The sequence below is a fragment of the Leucoraja erinacea genome, chromosome 39, assembly GCF_028641065.1.
Source record: "Leucoraja erinacea ecotype New England chromosome 39, Leri_hhj_1, whole genome shotgun sequence".
Classification (NCBI taxonomy): Eukaryota; Metazoa; Chordata; class Chondrichthyes; order Rajiformes; family Rajidae; genus Leucoraja; species Leucoraja erinaceus.
In genome coordinates this window covers 4,449,183-4,468,092 of record NC_073415.1, presented here as the reverse complement: position 1 = coordinate 4,468,092, position 18,910 = coordinate 4,449,183, and the positions used below count along the sequence as shown (strand labels likewise).

General features: G+C 47.2%; 1 protein-coding gene across 1 annotated transcript in view; it reads left to right on the top strand.

Moving 5' to 3' along the window:
• The window catches only part of LOC129714492 (phospholipid phosphatase 3-like), a 67,596-nt gene that overhangs the window by 18,175 nt on the left and 30,511 nt on the right, over positions 1 to 18,910 (top strand). Inside the window, exon 2 of the mRNA XM_055664133.1 lies at positions 15,787 to 15,944. Coding sequence (XP_055520108.1) covers positions 15,787 to 15,944 — 158 coding nt within the window. The remainder of the gene's footprint in view (positions 1 to 15,786; positions 15,945 to 18,910) is intronic.

The window sequence follows — 18,910 nt, the reverse complement described above, 5'->3', positions numbered from 1 at the left end:
CCTGCAACCTCCGGCAACCACCTGCAACCTCCGGCAACCACCTGTGTCCCAACTCACGGTAACCTGGTGTGGGGCGCAAAGTCTCCAGAGGTTTCCGTTCAGGTTTCTTAAGTGGGACTGGGGCATAAGAATAAGTGGGACGCCATTTAGAACGGAGATGAGGAATAAGGTTTTCCACACAGAGAGTTGTGATTGTGAAGAATTCTCTGCATCAGAGGGCAGTGGAGGCTGATTCTCTGGATGCTTTCAAGAGAGAATTAGGTAGAGCTCTTAGGTATAGCAGAGTCGAAGGATGTGGGGAGAAGGCAGGAACGGGGTATTAATTGTGGATGATCAGCCATGATCAATGGCGGTGCTGGCTCGAAGGGCCAAATGGCCTACTCCTGCACCTATTGTCTATTGTCTATTGGGATGCAATGCCTTGCAAGGTGAATGTTTTTACTGCTTGTTTCCCTTTCCGATGACTCAGTCTGAAGAAGGGTCTCGACCGAAACATCACCCATTCCTTCTCTCCAGAGATGTTGCCTGAGCTACTCCAGCATTTTGTGTCTATTTTAGGATTAAACCAGCATCTGCAGTCTGACACTTTAAACCAGCTAACAATGTACCATCTAGTCTGAAGAGGATTTCTGCACGAAATGTCGCCTATTCCTTCGCTCCATAGATGCCTCCACCCGCTGAGTTTCTCCAGCATTTTTGTGTACCTTCGATCTTCCAGCATCTGCAGTTCCTTCTTGAATACCATTCTACATTTCCTTGTGCATCATGTCCCCTTTGATCTGTGTGTTCACACCTTACCCCTCTCCATTTCTCTCTCGTGCCTCCCTCTCCCCTGATTCTGTCTGAAGGGTCTCGGCATGAAAGGTCACGGATTCCTTCTCATGTCAGGCAGCATCTGTGGAAGGAATGGATGAGAGTCAAGATGCAACACAAAATGCTGGAGTAACTCAGCGGGACAGGCAGAGTCTCTGGAGAGAAGGAATGGGTGATGTAACTGGTCGAGGCCTATCTTCAGGCTGAGGAAGAATTCAGGTTGATCACTGAAGAAGGGTCTCAACCCAAAATGTCGCCCATTCCTTCTCCCCAGAGACACTGCCTGGCCCGCTGAGTTACTCCAGCATTTTGTGTCTATCTTTGCTTCAGTCTATATGCAGTTCACTATGTTGGAGCCAGTCCATCTCAATTGGCAACAGTTGAGTCCCCTGGGGTGAGGAGCAGTCCTCTTGTCACTGAATCGGATTTGTGTTAGCCACTGTGGCTTTAACCCTGTGTTACACCGAGTTCCCACAACCAGCACCTGGTTAGTCGGCTCCAAGCCTCTCCCATGCTGGCACCAGCATTGAAAGCACTTTGACCAGAGGCGTGGGCCAAAGATCGCATGGTGAACAGTGTGCCATCTGTCACTGGAGAAGCAGAGGAAGGTTGGCAATGGGGGGGGTGGGGCAGAGAGGGACAGATAACAAAAAGGTTACAAGGACCTGATAGATCATGGGGTTACACAGCAAAGGGCATCTCTTCCGAAATGGTCTGTGGCACTGAGACACCGGTTGGAGGTTGGGTGTGGAATACTGGGCTGGGACAAGGATCGGAGATAGGACCGGAGCAATTTGCGAAGCGCGGAATAGTCGTGTGATCCTAGTGCCATTCTTCAGTTGAAATGTGTCGCAACAGTTAGCAGTGTTACCAGAACACAGTGGTGCAGCAGTAATTGTAATTGTAATTGTAAATCTTTATTGTCATTTCCTGAGTACTCACATACCCAGAGGAAACAAAAAAACGTTGCTCAACCAGTGTCCATTCAGTTTGCATTAAAAAATAAATAGGAATTAAAATTAAAAAATACATGTCATGAACAAATTTAACACTCTACTAAACATTCAACAGCCGTTCCGACCGGCAGCGGCACAACAGTGGCTCTGCTGCAGTGTGGGGGTTTGTGCGCGATACTTGGCAGGGGGCAAAGTCCATTTAACAGTCTTATAGCCTGTGGGAAGAAGCTGAGGAGCATCCTGCTGGTTTTGCCTGAGTAGAGTGCCTGCCTCACAGCGCCGGAGACCCGGGTTCGATCCGGACCACGGGTGCTGCTTGTATGGAGTTTGCACGTTCCCCCGGTGACCAGCGTGGGTTTTCTCCGGGATCTCCGCTTTCCTCCCATACTCCAACGATGTACAGGTTTGTAGGTTAATTGGTGTCCTTGTAAAATAGCCCTAGTGTGTGTGGGATAGTGTTAGTGTGCGGGGACCAGCATGGGCCCTGTTTCTCTAAACCAAACTAACGCTGTTGATAGGTCTGAAGAAGGGTTTCGGCCCGAAACGTTGCCTATTTCCTTCGCTCCATAGATGCTGCCTCACCCGCTGAGTTTCTCCAGCATTTTTGTCTATTGTTGAATGGTAATACGTGGAGCGATTTCTCATGGAATAATGTATGGGTGATGCCAGAGGGAGATGTCTGCAGTAGGTTGTATTCGATGGCATTTGGTCCAACGTAATGAGGGGGTGAATCATGCATCTTTCCAGTCGAAATGTCTATTTGTTACAAGGTATAATTTTTTAAATAATCCATTAATTGAATTATTAACCAGCTCAGGATGTTCCAAACTGGTTTAAAGATAATGAGATGACTTTGAAGTTATTTCCATGTTGCAATATTCAATTATAGCAATCGGACATATGCACTCGGAGTTTCATGTACTTGATTGTGGGACAAATATTGTTCAGGGCCCTTTAATTTATTTTCAGCCCAGCTCCTCTTCCTGAAGGGCAGATGATGCCTGGCTTTGATTCATCTTGTAGATCTCAAGCCAACTTAGTGTCGCAGCAGTAGAGTTGCTGCCTTACAGCACCAGTGACCCTAGTTCCATCCTAACTATGTGTGTTGTCTCTACAGAGTTTGCACATTCTCCCTGTGACTGTGTGAGTTTTCTCCAGGTGCCCAGGTTCCCTCCCACACTCCAAATACGTTCAGATTTCTAGATTCTGCAACTGTGTGTAGGATAGTATTTGTGTACAGGTAGCTGATCACTGGTTGGCATGGACTCGCTGGGCCGAAGGGCCTGTTTCCACGCTGTATCTCTGAAGTCAAGTCTAAAGGGTAAACACCAGGGACTTGAACTGGACAGGTTCAGATGAATATGGGTGCAATATAGGATTGAAGAAAACTTTGTGAAAATCTATTCTTGCACGTCTTGCCTAGAGTAGTGAATAATTTCGGTTTTAGTTTTAATTTTGGTCACATCACATCTACCAAGGTACAGTGAAAAGCTTTTATGATGCATGCTATCCAGTCAGCAAAAAGACTATGCATGATTACAATCGAGCCGTCCACAGTGTACAGATACAGGATAAAGGGAATAACGTTTAGTGCAAGATAAAGTCCATTAAAGTTTGGTTTGAAAATAGTCCCAGGGTCTCCAATGATATGATATATATGATATGCCATTTATTGTCACTATACATGTACAGTGAAATTGAAAGCTGCTCGTACTCAGTGCATACATATAATTTAGTACCAAAAACAAGAAACAGAAAAACAAAAACAGAAGGGAGAAGGGGGGTGGTGGGGGGGGGATAGGTGCACAATTCTGCGGCACTATATACATATATACAGATGGAAGTCCGGGTGTTGGGCTGTGAAGTAGGTAGATTGTAGGTCAGATCCGCTCTCTAGTTGGTGAAAGGATGGTTCAGTTGCCTGAGCTGGGTAGAAACTGTCCTTGAATCTGGAGGTGTGCGTTTTCACACTTCTGTACCTCTTGCCAGAGGGGAGAGGGGAGAGGGGAGAAGAGGGAGAGACCAGGGTGAGACTGGCCCTTGATGATGCTGCTGGCCTTGCCGAGGCAGCGTGAGGTGGAGGTGGAGTCAATGGAAGGGAGGTTGATGGTCTGGGCTGAGTCCACAATTCTCTACAATTGCCTCCAATGAGGTTTGGTTTAGTGTAGTTTAGAGATGCAGCATGGATCCAGGCCCTTTGGCCCACCGAGTCCATGCCGACCAGCGATCCCTGCACACTAACACTACCCTACACACACTAGGGACAATTTTAAATTTATACACTTATACCAAGCCAATTAACCAACAAACCTGTATGTCTTTGGAGTGTGGGAGGAAACCAAATATCTCTGGGAACCAATGTGGCAATGGGGAGAAGGTACAGACAGCACCCGTAGTCAGGATCGAACCTGGGTCTCCTGTGCTGTAAGCGCTGCACCAACTCTACTGCCTGAGGTGGGTGATTGGCCGGGAACGCTCTCGAGTTGATGCTGTCCTCATCTGCCGTCTACCCCCAACCTGAATGGTTTGCTAAGTCACGGCCTCATGGTAGGTTGAACGTTATGGGCTGTTTACTCTGAGGAGCCCATGAATTCCTCTCATGAATGAGGCTCTTTGACTCACCGATGGCCTTGCGGTTGAAGCTCCAAGGCCCTGAGCTCCCCGGGACGATCACTGACCTGCTTGTCTGCCTCTACAGTCAAGCCTGGAATGGCACCCTTAGAGATCAACAGCTCCCAGAGAGGAGGGCAAAACATATTTGTGTGTGCTTCTTAAAAATAATATTGCAACAACTAAACATTTCACTGCCACTGAGTTATTCAAATAGAATTCAGCTGCAGTCTCGGGGCTGTGTGAAGCAATGTGTTTAAATAAGCAGGTACACAAAAAAGCTGGAGAAACTCAGCGGGTGCAGCAGCATCTATGGACCGAAGGAAATAGGCAATGTTTCGGGCCGAAACCCTTCTTCAGACAGGCAGATGGGACTAACTTAGATGGGAACATAGATACGTAGAGCTGGAGTAACTCAGCGGGACAGGCAGCATCTCTGGAGAGAAGGAATGGGTGACGTTTTGGGTCGAGACCCTTCTCCAGACTGACAGTGTATGGGATTATAAGAGTTTAGACGGGAATCTTGGGTGGACAAAAATGCTGGAGGAACTCAGTGGGTGAGGCAGCATCTATGGAGCGAAGGAATAGGTGATGTTTCGGGTAGAGACCCTTCTTTAGATGGGAATTTTGGTTGGTCTGAACAAGTTAGTTTAGAGATACAGCGCAGAAACAGGCCATTCGGCCCACCGAGTCCACTCCGTCCAGCGATACCCGCACGCTAACACTATCCTGCACACACTAGGGACAATTTACAATGATACCAAGTCAATTAGCCTACAAACACCAACGTCTTTGGAGTGTGGGAGGAAAGCGGAGAAAACCCACGCAGATCGTAAAAACTCCGTGCAGACAGCACCCGTGGTCAGGATCGAACCCGGCTCTCCGGTGCTGTAAGGCAGCAACTCTACCCCTACCGCCCAAAGCCCTGCCGTCTTGGGATGAGCTGTTCCTAAGGCAAGTTGGGCTGAAGGGCCTGTTTCCATGACTGTGTGACCCTATGCATTTGCAGGGAATGGGGGGATATGGATTACGTGCGTGGGGGGGGAGATTAGCTAGTATGTTCGGCATGGACATTGAGGGCCGATGGGCCTGTTCCTGCAGTATTCCATGTTCAATGAAACAGTACATTGATTCACCTTCCAAATATTGATTATTAAATCAAGATCATCGAGACTTTTGTTTGCTAATAGATATTATCTGATAGCAAATATGATCTGATATTTACTATCAGATAACAATGACCATGAGAGATGTCAAACCAAAGACAACAGATAGACTGAGCAGAATATATGTCGGTTTCCAGCATTGTAACGTTTCAGTTCCAGAGACAAAGTCCAATGTCCGCACCGAGCTATGTTTGAAAATCAGGACCGTACCCTAGTTTGTGGAAGCCTGATTGTCAAGAAGGTGTACCTGAGTCTGGTGGTGCTCGCTTTCCAGCTTGCGTATCTTCTGCCCGACAGAAGCAGGGAGCAGAGGGAATGAGCGGGGTGTGAGCGGTCTTTATCTATGTTAGATGCCATATGTTGGACACAGCACATCTTGAAGAAATGCGATTCCTCCTAATAGATAAACCAGACCAATTCTTAACAAATTTATTGACTTCTTGGATGCATGTGGTGCAACAGAATCGTAAGATTCAACTGTTTCAGGTCTGGGTGAAAGATGGTGAAGAATAGAAACATAGAAACATAGAAATTAGGTGCAGGAGTAGGCCATTCGGCCCTTCGAGCCTGCACCGCCATTCAATATGATCATGGCTGATCATCCAACTCAGTATCCCGTACCTGCCTTCTCTCCATACCCCCTGATCCCCTTAGCCACAAGGGCCACATCTAACTCCCTCTTAAATATAGCCAATGAACTGGCCTCAACTACCCTCTGTGGCAGAGAGTTCCAGAGATTCACCACTCTCTGTGTGGAAAAAAGCTCTTTTCATCTCGGTTTTAAAGGATTTCCCCTTTATCCTTAAGCTGTGACCCCTTGTCCTGGACTTCCCTAACATCGGGAACAATCTTCCTGCATCTAGCCTGTCCAACCCCTTAAGAATTTTGTAAGTTTCTATAAGATCCCCTCTCAATCTTCTAAATTCTAGAGAGTATAAACCAAGTCTATCCAGTCTTTCTTCATAAGACAGTCCTGACATCCCAGGAATCAGTCTGGTGAACCGTCTCTGCACTCCCTCTATGGCAATAATGTCCTTCCTCAGATTTGGAGACCAAAACTGTACGCAATACTCCAGGTGTGGTCTCACCAAGACCCTGTGCAACTGCAGTAGAACCTCTCTGCTCCTATACTCATATACTCATCTCCTATCTCCCATTTTGTACTCTTTCTCCCACTTTTTCTTCTTTTTTAATTTTCTCCCTCACTCTCTCTTTCTCTTCATTTTCTTTGTCTTTCTTTACACACACTACACGTTTTTCCGCTCTCTTTTTCTCTCTCTCATTTCTTTAAAAAAAAAAAAATGAAGTTGTACATAGAATGTAACATGCCAACATATATTTGGCACCTGAAAAAAGGTACCACTGTATTGTACTTCTAATAAATAAACAAAAAAGAAAAAACACACAAGATTGTGTTGGATGACCTCTTGAGGCAGTGGGAAGTGTGGATGGGGTCCATGTGACATGGACTGGGCCACATCTGCAACGCTCGGCAATTTCTTGTGGGTCGCCGGTAAGAGTACCAAACCAAACCATGGCGCAACCCGATAGTGTGCTTTCTTGCAGTGAAACGTTGGTGAGAGATGTTGGAGATACGCCGACTTGTAAAGCAATCATCCTACCCAGTATAGGAGCAGGGAGGTTCTACTGCAGTTGTACAGGGTCTTGGTGAGACCACACCTGGAGTATTGCGTACAGTTTTCCTCTCCTACTCTGAGGAAGGACATTCTTGCCATAGAGAAGGTCGTGTACAGAGAAGGTTCCCCACACTGATTCCTGGGATGGCAGGACTTTCATATGAAGAAAGACTGGCTAGACTCGGCTTGTACTCGCTAGAATTTAGAAGATTGATGGGGGATCAAATAGAAACTTACAAAATTCTTAAGGGGTTGGACAGGCTAGATGCAGGAAGATTGTTCCCGATGTTGAGGAAGTCCAGAACAAGGGGTCACAGTTTAAGGATAAGGGGGAAATCTTTTAGGACCGAGATGAGGAAAACATTTTTCACACAGAGAGTGGTGAGTCTGTGGAATTCTCTGCCACAGAAGGTAGTTGAGGCCACAGTTCATTGACTATATTTAAGAGGGAGTTAGATGTGGCCCTTGTGGCTAAAGGGATCAGGGGGTATGGAGAGAAGGCAGGTATGGGATACTGAGTTGGATGACCAGCCATGATCATATTGAATGGCGGTGCAGGCTCGAAGGGCCGAATGGCCTACTCCTGCACCTATTGTCTATGTTTCTATGTTTCTATGATTAGTACAGGCCGACAATTGAATGGGTACATGGATTGGAGGGAAATGGAACTAAATCCGTTGGTCGCCATGGAGCAGTTGGACTGAAGGGCCTGTGTTCCCATCGCTGTATATATCTTTACAACTCTTATGTCTATGACCTGGACAAGTGGCAAGATGCATAATACAACAGTGGCGGAATGCACGTGACTGAGTGGATCAGTTGGCTTTGGACTTTGTATCGGGCCAAGTCTTATGCAAATTGCACCAATTCTCCCCCATGATAGCTTTTCCCAGAGTCCACAGTTCAAGGAAAACATTAGCTGGGCCCTCAAACACCTCCCTGTCCCACACAGAATGTGAGTACGTGATTGCTGATCACGCCCGGTTGGGATGTGTCGGAAGGAACTGCAGATGCTGGTTTAAACCGAAGATGGACACAAAAAGCTGGAGAGACTCAGCGGGACAGTGAGGAAAAAGGAATATGTGATGTTTTAGGTCAAGACCCTTCTTCAGACAGTCTGAAACGTCACCTGTTTCTTTTCTCCAGAGATGGTGTCTGATCCGCTGAGTCACTTTTATGTCTGACCCGCTGAGTCAGCTTTTATTTCTCTACCAGGATGGGACATCCTTTCTGGCTAGGACGACCACGGCCTCTCCTCTCGTCCCAGTTGCAGAGGTGAGATCTCTTGGCCACAGGACACTATCTCGGCCAAACCACTGTCCTTTCCAAAGTCCAGGTCTGTAACGTTGGGAGCAAAAACCATTACGGACATCTACAAGTCCATTTTCTCCAGCAAGAGTTTCTTGGAAGAGTTTGTGATTGAAATCCTGCCATTTCTTTCATTTTCACTCTTTAGAGATACAGCGTGGAAACAGGCCACTGAGTCCGCACTGACCAGCGATCTCCCCCCACAGTAACACTAGGGACAATTTTCAATTCTACCAAGACATTGAACCTACAAACCTGTCCGCCTTTGGAGTGTGGGTGGAAACTGGAGATCCTGGAGAAATCCCACTCAGGTCACGGGGAGAACGTGCAAACTCCGTACAGACAGCACCCGTAGTCAAGATCGAACCCGGGTCTCTGGTGCTGTGAGGCAGCAACTCTGCCGCTGCGCCACCATGCCTCATAAATCTCCCTTCTGGCATTCGCAAGCAAGGGTAGGTAGCAACAATAAAGAAGACACCAAGGCATTTGTAGACATTTAGGGAACTGCAGGTGCTGGTTTACAAAAAAAAAGATTTAAAGTGCTGGAGTAACTCAGTGGAGCTATTCCAGTGTCTTTCTCTGCATTTGGATAGCGTCTACAGTGCAGGAGAAGGCGCTATTCCAGCCAGAGAATCGGGTGACATTTCAGTGCTGTGGGTAAGGCAGCCAAGGTCAGGAGAGGCTGGACCTGCTTAGTATGTGTGCCTCAGTGATCCACAGTACAATGGCTTCATTCACAAGCCATCCACACTCCCCCTCGGACCTGAAGCTTTCTCATACAGCTGTTCTGCTGGTTCTTTATTTCTGGTCCTTTGCCTGTTAGCCCTGGAAGCAGAGAGAGGTTTGCTGGCTCCAAGGTTTGTTGTTGCCCAGGGGAGTTCCGCTCCTTCCATCTCTCGGCTCGTCTTGAATCCCAGCCCCTTTTCCAGGAATATGGTGGAGCAGTTCCCGGCAATCAGTTGCTGGCTCTCGTTTGCCTATAGTTTGGCACGGCCATTGACAGGTGGGGAAGTAGCCAGTGAGGCAGCCTTGTAGTTAATAGAAAAAGGATTTCAATAGGCTTGTGAACATAGAGTATAGAACAGGGTGGTGCAGCGGTAGAGTTGCTGCCTTACAAGGCCAGAGTCCCCGATTCGATCCTGACCACGGGTGCTGTCTGTGTGGAGTATGTTCGTTCTCCCCGTGACCTGCATGGGTTTTCTCCGAGATCTTTGGTTTCCTCCCACACTCAAGCTGTGCAGGTTTGTAGGTTAATTGGCTTGCTAAAAATGTAAAATTGTCCCCAGTGTGTGTAGGATAGTGTTAGTGTGCGGGGATCATTGGTCGGTGTGGACTTTTTCCGCGCTGTATCACTAAACTAATACAGTGCAGCTCAGCATCAGGCCATTCAGCCCATCCTACCTACAACTAGAAAGCAGGCTCGAACTACTATCTACCTCATTGGAGTCCCTCGGACTGTCTTTGATTGGACTTTATCTTGCACTAAACATTATTCAAGTTATTCCCTTATCATGTATCTGTACACTGTGGACGGCTCGATTGTAATCATGTATTGTCTTTCCGCTGACTGGTTAGCACGCAACAAGAACTTTTCACCGTACCACAGTACACGTGACAATAAACCACCGCTGACTGGTTAGCAACAAGAACTTTTCACCGTACCACAGTACACGTGACAATAAACTAAACTCAACTCAACAATGTCAATGTCCAATATCATACCGGGTTGAACTAATCTCCTCTCCCTGCATATCCATGTTCCTTTCCAAAAGCTGCTTAAACGCCACTATTGTACCTGCCTCTGCCGCCGTCCCTGGCCGTGTGTCCCAGACACTCGCCACCCTCAGTGTAAACAAAAACTTGGCGTGCACATCTCCTTTCAACTTTGCTCTTATCTTAAAGCTCCGCTCCCTAATCCTCGGCGTTTCTATCGTTGGCCAAAGGTTCTGACCGACGAGCCTATTACGCCTGTCATAACCGGAAGGGCCTGTCCCACTTGGGCGTCATGTGAATCCCAAAATCCTGGGGCACCGCGCGCGACCGTGCATCACTGCCTACGTCACCACACACCGTGCGTGCGTAATGTGCACCATGCACGCATCTTGTGTGCATCACGCATAAATTATGTAGCGTAAATGGCGCGCAAATGGGACAGGCCCTTAAGGTGACAACCTTGATATTTCCACAAACTGGGAGCAGCACATACAGTAGCGGACTGGGTCTAAAAATATTGGTTGCCCAGGAGACAAAGGGGGCCCACGCTACTAGGGGCCCACTTGCCATCGGGCAAGCTGACACCCTGGCCAGTCCGCCACTGAGCACACACACATATCCTGGATATGTGGACAAGAAAGGTGCTAAGTTAAATAAGATAACAGCATTGCAGGATCTCATTGTCCCAGGCAGCATTCGTCGAGGGAATGGACTGACCATGTGTTGGGTCAGGAACCTTCTTCAGACGAATTTGTATTCAGTTACAAATTATTCTGCACAGTTCATCCTGATGAATCACCATCATTGTTCCTGTTTGCAAATATATTTATTTTGCAGCGCTGTTTAGTTGGGTCTCTCTATAACAAGGGTTCCCAACCCGGGGTTATTTACCCCCAGGGGATAAATTTGCTGATTCTGGATTTGTACATTTATTTCTCATTGACTGACTGTGTCTGGTATGTGTTCATCAGTCTGAAGAAGGGTTTCGGCCCGAAACGTTGCCTATTTCCTTCGCTCCATAGATGCTGCCGCACCCGCTGAGTTTCTCCAGCGCTTTTGTCTACCTTCTGTTCATCATTAGTTGTTCATAAATAAGTGGAATAACATTGTTATGTGCTATTAAAGTTGCCAGGTGTAAACGGGGCGATAAAGGTTTGGATCCCCTGTACTATAACATAGTGAAATTGTACATAAGGGCATCAGGCTGGATGTTTCTGTCTGCTATGTCTGTTCTTAGTTCCAATTGAGACTTTAGAGATACAGCGCAGAAGCAGGCCCTTTGGTCCATTGAGTCCGCACAGGCCAGTGATCACCCCGCACACTAGCACTATCCTACACACACACTAGGGACAATTTACAAATTTACCAAAGCTAATTAACCTGCAAACCTGTACGTCTTTGGAGAGTGGGAGGAAACCAGAGCACCTGGAGAAAACCCACACGGTCCCGGGGAGAATGTACAAACTCCATACAGAGAGCACCCGTAGTCGGGATCGAACCTGGGTCTCTGGTGCTGTAAGGCAGCAACTCTACCGCTGCGCCACTGTGCAACACCTATAATTCCAGATGACCAGCTTTGCAGTTGATGTCAGCACTGTACCATTCTGATATAAAGTCATCCCCTGACCTACATGGTAGTTTCAATGTCATTGGTGTAACCTTGGATTTGGGGAATGTTACAATTTCTCTATGTAGAGACTCTGTGCATGTACCCGATCTATTCCCCCTTATACATATCTACTCCAGCACTATGTGTTACTCTAATCCAGGTGGCTTTTCCATGTCATCTTGTGTCTCTAAGGAAGGCTTAAGCCTAAATGTCGTCACCTAACGTTGCGTTGGCGTGGTGCATGTGTGGGTCTGGCTGGGCAGAATGAGTGTGCCGGGATGTCGTCGGTTCAAGACCTCGAGCTGCCTCTGACTCCAGCACCGGCCGTGTGATTCACTGCCCGTCAGGCTCTGTGTGGAAGGGAAGCTTCGATGATTCCCAGCACGCCCATACATTCACGTTTCCTGACTTCGGAGTCACCAGAAGTCCCTCTCTGGGGAATTGCAGCGGAAAAGGGAGAGGAGAGAGGTTTTCAAGTTAGATACTGTAAGGTCCAAATGTGCCTCAAGGAAGTCAGTGGTCTTGCTATGGCCCCTTTTTGATTGAGAGTTGGGGAGTTATACAACATGGAAACTGGCCCTTCAGCCCAACTCAAGGTGACTATCTCATCTAGGCTAATCCGTTTGATCCACATGGTTCCTCATGTCCACATGCACATCTATTTGGTCCTTTGTAATTATAGCTGCCTCTGCAACCTCCTCTGGCAGATTTAGTGCAGCTTAGAGATACAGTGTGGAAACAGGCCCTTCGGCCCAGCGAGTCCATGCAGACCAGCAGTACACCAGTAGTTGCATCCTACACACTAGGGACAATTAACATACAAACCCAGTGAGACCACACCTGGAGTATTGTGTGCAGTTTTGGGCCCCTAATTTGAGGAAGGACATTCTTGCTATTGAGGGGGTGCAGCGTAGGTTTACAAGGTTAATTCCCGAGATGGCGGGACTGTCATATGCTGAGAGAGTAGAGTGGCTGGGCTTGTATACTCTGGAGTTTAGAAGGATGAGAGGGAATCTCATTGAAACATATAAGATTTTTAAGGGTTTGGACACGCTAGAGGCAGGAAACATGTTCCCGATGTTGGGGGAGTCCAGAACCAGGGGCCACACAGTTTAAGAATAAGGAGTAAGCTGTTTAGAACGGAGACGAGGAAACACTTTTTCTCACAGAGAGTGGTGAGTCTGTGGAATTCTCTGCCTCAGAGAGCGGTGGAGGCAGGTTCTCTGGATGCTTTCAAGAGAGGGCTCTTAAAAGTAGCGGAGTCAGGGGATATGGGTAGAAGGCAGGAACGGGGTACTGATTGGGGATTATCAGCCATGATCACATTGAATGGCGGTGCTGGCTCGAAGGGCCGAATGCCTACTCCTCCATCTATTGTCTATTGTCTATAAACCTCTTTGGAGTGGAGGAGAAAACTGGAGCACCCGGAGAAAACCCATGCGCTCACAAACTACATACAGACAGCACCCCGTAGTCAGGATCGAACCCGGGTCTCTGGTGCTGTAAGACAGCAACTCCACTGCTCCGCCTCTGTGCTGCCCAAATCTTGAGCTGACCCTTTAGTGTTGAAAGGCAAGAGTGTTTAACTGTCGTATGTACTGGCAGAAGAGTCTGGAGAAAGGCCCCGACCTGAGCCGCCATGTTCTCCAGGGATGCCGCCTGACCCGCTGAGTTACTGCAACATTTTATCTCTCTTTGGTATCAACCACCATATATTTTAGTTTAGAGATACAGCAGGGAAACAGGCCCTTCAGCCCAACAAGTCCATGCTGACCAGCGACCAGCCATACACTAGGTCTGTCCTATACACTCGTGACAATGTAGAGAAGTCGATTAACTTCAATACTTGGATTAAATTTCAGCCCACAATCCTAGTTTATTCAAATAATATTTGGGCTGAGGTGTTAGATTACTTCATTTATTATCTGTAGCATTATTGTTGAGGAAATCCCTTGTGCATTGGGGAAAGTGGTATGCTCTTGCGATGAAAAGGTTCATTGTCAGTTTGAAACTTCCTTGTACAGCATGAGGAAGGCGATACAGGGCGTGTTCAGTGTAGTGTTTGTCCCTGAGCTAATTTCCTGTAAGGGTAGGGTTCGGGAAAGGGAATTCCTGTTTAAACCTGGTGTCAAATACTTGTCGGGGAGAGGTGGGGATACACTTCCTGTTTAGGGTGTTTGGTTTTAGTTTAGTTTAGAGATACAGCACGAAGCGATCCCCGCACATTAACACGACCCTACACACCCCAGGGACAATTTACAATGAAACCAAGCCAATTCACCTACGAACCTGCACGCCTTTGGAGTGCGGGAGGAAACCGAAGATCTTGGAGAAAATTCACGGGGAGAACGTACAAAACTTCGTACAGACAGCACCCATAGTCGGGATCGAACCCGGGGTCTCTGGCACTGTAAGGCGGCAACTCTACTGCCACACCACTGCTGGGTCTTTAATGTTATGTACTAAGAGTCCAGGACAAGGGGTCACAGCTTAAGGATAAGGGGGAAATCCTTTAAAACCGGGATGAGGAGAACTTTTTTCACACAGAGAGTAGTGAATCTCTGGAACTCTCTGCCACAGAGGGTAGTTGAGGCCAGTTCATTGGCTATATTTAAGAGGGAGATCGTAGATGTGGCCCTTGTGGCCAAGGGGATCAGAGGGTATGGAGAGAAGGCAGGTACGGGATACTGAGTTGGATGTCAGATCAGCCATGATCATATTGAATGGCGGTGCAGGCTCGAAGGGCCGAATGGCCTACTCCTGCACGTAAATTTCTATGTTTCTAGGTTTCTAAGAGCTATATTTAAGAGGGAGTTAGATGTGGCCCTTGTGGCTAAGGGGACCAGAGGGTATGGAGAGAAGGCAGGTACGGGATACTGAGTTGGATGATCAGCCATGATCATATTGAATGGCGGTGCAGGCTCGAAGGGCCGAATGGCCTACTCCTGCACCTAATTTCTATGTTTCTATGTTTCTAGGAGATGCATTTTCCATCTCGACTTGAATGAAGTGGTAAATCAAATTAAAATGCCCTGTTTTAATAACCCACTCTCTATAAACGGTGACAACCACCTGCCTATCAATACCCACCTCATCTGTATCCACTTATCACTCGCCCGGCTTTCCCTGCCCCTATCTGCCAGCGTTCAATTTAGTTTAGTGTGTGGTTTTTTTTAAATAATCTTTTTATTAGAGGCAGGTACATATCATATTAAAAACATTTCATGTAATATCATTCCTACATTACTAATATTATCAATTGATATTAACTCTGCTTCTAGTATTTTTTTTTTAACATAGTGTAGTTTCGTGATACAGTGGTGAGAAAAGGCCCTTTGGCCCACTGAGTCCGTGCCGGCCTGCAATCCCCATACACTAGCTCCATCCTACACCCTAAGGGTAATTTACATTTTTTTAATGGATGCCAATTAACCTACAAGACCGTAGGATTTTGCAATGTGGGAGGAAACCGGAGCACCCGGAGAAATGCCACAGGGAGAATGTACAGACAGCACCCAGAGTCAGCATTTAACCAGGGTCACTGATGCTGTGAGATAGTAGCTCTGCTGCTATGTATATATATTTTTTTTACAGGGCAAAACGTCACCTATCCATTCCCTCCACAGATGCTGCCTGACCCGCTGAGCTCCTCCAGTGCACTGTGGTTGATGTTAAAGTTTACGGAAGTGGTTCATGCATTGGGGAAGTTGGTGTCTACAAGAGCTGTCACAGTGTCCATGGTAGACAAAAGTGCTGGAGAAACTCAGCGGGTGCAGCAGCATCTATGGAGCGAAGGAAATAGGCAACGTTTCGTCCCGAAACGTTGCCTATTTCCTTCGCTCCATAGATGCTGCTGCACCCGCTGAGTTTCTCCAGCACTTTTGTCTATCTTCGATTTTCCAGCATCTGCAGTTCCTTCTTAATCACAGTGGCCATCTTCCTTCTCGCTCACCGCATTGTCTTGTCTCCCGCAGCCTCCCTGCCCTTCTTCATGGTGGAGTTCAACCTCGTCAGTCCCTACCACCGTGGCTTCTACTGCGACGACGAGGCCATCAAGTACCCACTGAAGTTGTCGGAGACAATCAGCGACACCGTGCTCTGCATCGCGGGCATCTTAATCACCGTGGTTGCGGTAAGTCTGCGCGCTTGTCTCCGTGACTTTGACATTCACGGTAAGGCGGGCCCAGAGGAATACAGCAGGCGACGGCTTTGGTGGCATGTTCTCTCCTTGCAGGCCTCTGCGGAGGAGAAAACCCACACAGGTCACGGGGAGAACGTGCAAACTCCGTACAGACAGCACCCGTAGTCAGGATCGAACCCGGATCTCTGGCGCTGTAAGGCAGCAACTCTACCTCTATGCCACCGTGCCCCCTTTGCGAATGAATGAATGAATGGGTTTATTGGTCAAGCATATTCACATACAAGGAACTTGCCTTGGTGCTCCGCAAAGTGACAACATGACATGCAGTGACAGTTAGGAATGACACATCAAACATTAAACATTAATAATAAAACATAATTGATTAAACAATGTCAATTAAATAAAATACCAGAGGAAAAGGAGGCTACAGAGTTTTGGTTATTGAGTAGAGCTACTGCTCGTGGACAACTATGCCAGGAGGTGCTGCCTTCCCCACAGTGAGTGTGGATGCCAGTGTTCCTCCCGCCTCCTCTCCAGTAGAGATACTCTTACAGCAGCCTAGTCTCACACGCTCAGATTACAGAGAGCACTACTGAATTTATACATTGGGTGAAGTTGGGGACACTTTAAAACTCACTTCTTCATGGGTTGGGTGGAATGATGTCCAAGTAGTCCTTTACTTTGGTGGTGCAAGGGCACGACCTCGGATGCTGTCTGTACGGAGTTTGTACGTTCTCCCTGTGACCACGTGGGTTTTCTCCAGGTGCTCCGGTTTCCTCCTACACTCCAAAGACGTGCAGGTTTGCAGGTTAATTGGCTTCGGTAAAATAGTAAATTGGCCCCAGAGTGTGTGTAGGGTAGTGTTAGTGTGTGCGGGGATCGCTGGTCGGTGCGGGCTCGGTGGGCCGAAGGGCCTGTTTCCGCACTGTATCTGTAAACTAAACTGGGAAAGGAACCAGTTTCACACGGTAGATCGAGTTGGTGAGACAACTATCAGACTGGGAAGACTGATGAGACATGGAACTGGGAATCTTGATGTTCAGTAGGTGCTTTGTGAAGAGTGGGTCTGTTTCTGCATCTGGAAGATGGTGATAGAAACATAGAAACATAGAAGCAGTAGTAGGCCATTTGGCCCTTCGAGCCTGCACCGCCATTCAATATGATCATGGCTGATCATCCAACTCAGTATCCTGTACCTGCCTTCTCTCCATACCCCCTGATCCCTTTAGCCACAAGTGCCACATCTAACTCCCTCTTAAATATAGCCAATGAACTGTGGCCTCAATTACCTTCTGTGGCAGAGAATTCCACAGATTCACCACTCTCTGTGTGAATTTTTTTTTTCTCATCTCGGTCCGAAACGATTTCGCCCTTATGTTTAAACTGTGACCCCTAGTTCTGGACTTCCCCAACATCGGGAACAATCTTCCTGCATCTAGCTTGTCCAACCCCTTAAGGAATCAAGAATCTATCTATCTTTGCCTTAACAATATCCATTGACCTAGCCTCCACAGCCACCTATAAGATCCCCCCTCAATCTTCTAAATTCTAGCGAGTACAAGCCGAGTGATGGCTATGTAATTGAATTTATTTATCTGTCATTCAGACCTTTCGGTCTGAACGAAATTTTGTTTCCCTGCAGTCATACATATAATAAAACACACAATCAACACAAATTTAACATCCACCACAGTGAGTTCACCAAACACCTCCTCACTGTGATGGAAGGCAAAATCCAGAAGTCAAGCAGAAAACAGGTTGCACTAATGCAAGATCAATGTAAAGCAGATCAGATCCTCACTCTAACAACTGGCGAGGTGCCTACACATAGAAAACGTCAGTCCACAATGGCGAGCTATAAGGTTCATCAACATCTGACTGGACTAAGTTTAACAGGAGCTACTGTACAATTGCTCCTCATCCCCCATCAGGGAGCTACAGAATTTATGGAAACTTTAACAAGACCTGTTTAAGTGGAAATAGGGAACATCTGTTCAATCTGATTGGAGGTTAACCTTAACACAAGGTTATATAAAGATGTCACATGATGACTAACAGATGCTGGGAATGCAGCGTCATCGCTTAGCAACTGCTTTAACCCTGTCAGCGCCGTCACCAAACCAAGGAGAGAACGACAGCTGAACACTTCTTGTGTTACCTGTGGGTGGGGTGGGACTAAGGTCCTGTTTCCGCACTGTATCTCTAAATAAAGAAACATAGAAAATAGGTGCAGGAGTAGGCCATTTGGCCCTTCGAGCCTGCACTGCCACTCAATATGATCATGGCTGATCATCCAACTCAGTATCCCATCCCTGCCTTCTCTCCATACCCCCTGATCCCTTTAGCCACAAGGGCCACATAGAAACATAGAAACATAGAAATTAGGTGCAGGAGTAGGCCATTCGGCCCTTCGAGCCCGCACCGCCATTCAATATGATCATGGCTGATCATCCAACTCAGTATCCCGCACCTGCCTTATCTCCATACCCTCTGATCCCCTTGGCCACAAGGGCCACATCTAACTCCCTCTTAAATATAGCCAATGAACTGGCCTCAACTACCCTCTGTGGCAGAGAGTTCCAGAGATTCACCACTCTCTGTGTGAAAAAAAGTTCTCCTCATCTCGGTTTTAAAAGATTTCCCCCTTATCCTTAAACTGTGACCCCTTGTTCTGGACTTCCCCAACATCGGGAACAATCTTCCTGCATCTAGCCTGTCCAACCCCTTAAGAATTTTGTAAGTTGTAAACTAATTGAACAGGAATCTGCGGGGCAACCTTTTTCACACAGAGGGAGGGAGGTGGGTATATGGAACGAGCTGTCAGAGGATGTAGTTGAGGCAGGTACTATCACAACATGTTAAAGACATCTGGACATTTCATTGTTCTATCTGGGACATATAACAATAAAACACTTTTGACAAGTCCGTTCAGTATATGTAGGTATGGCACGATGGCC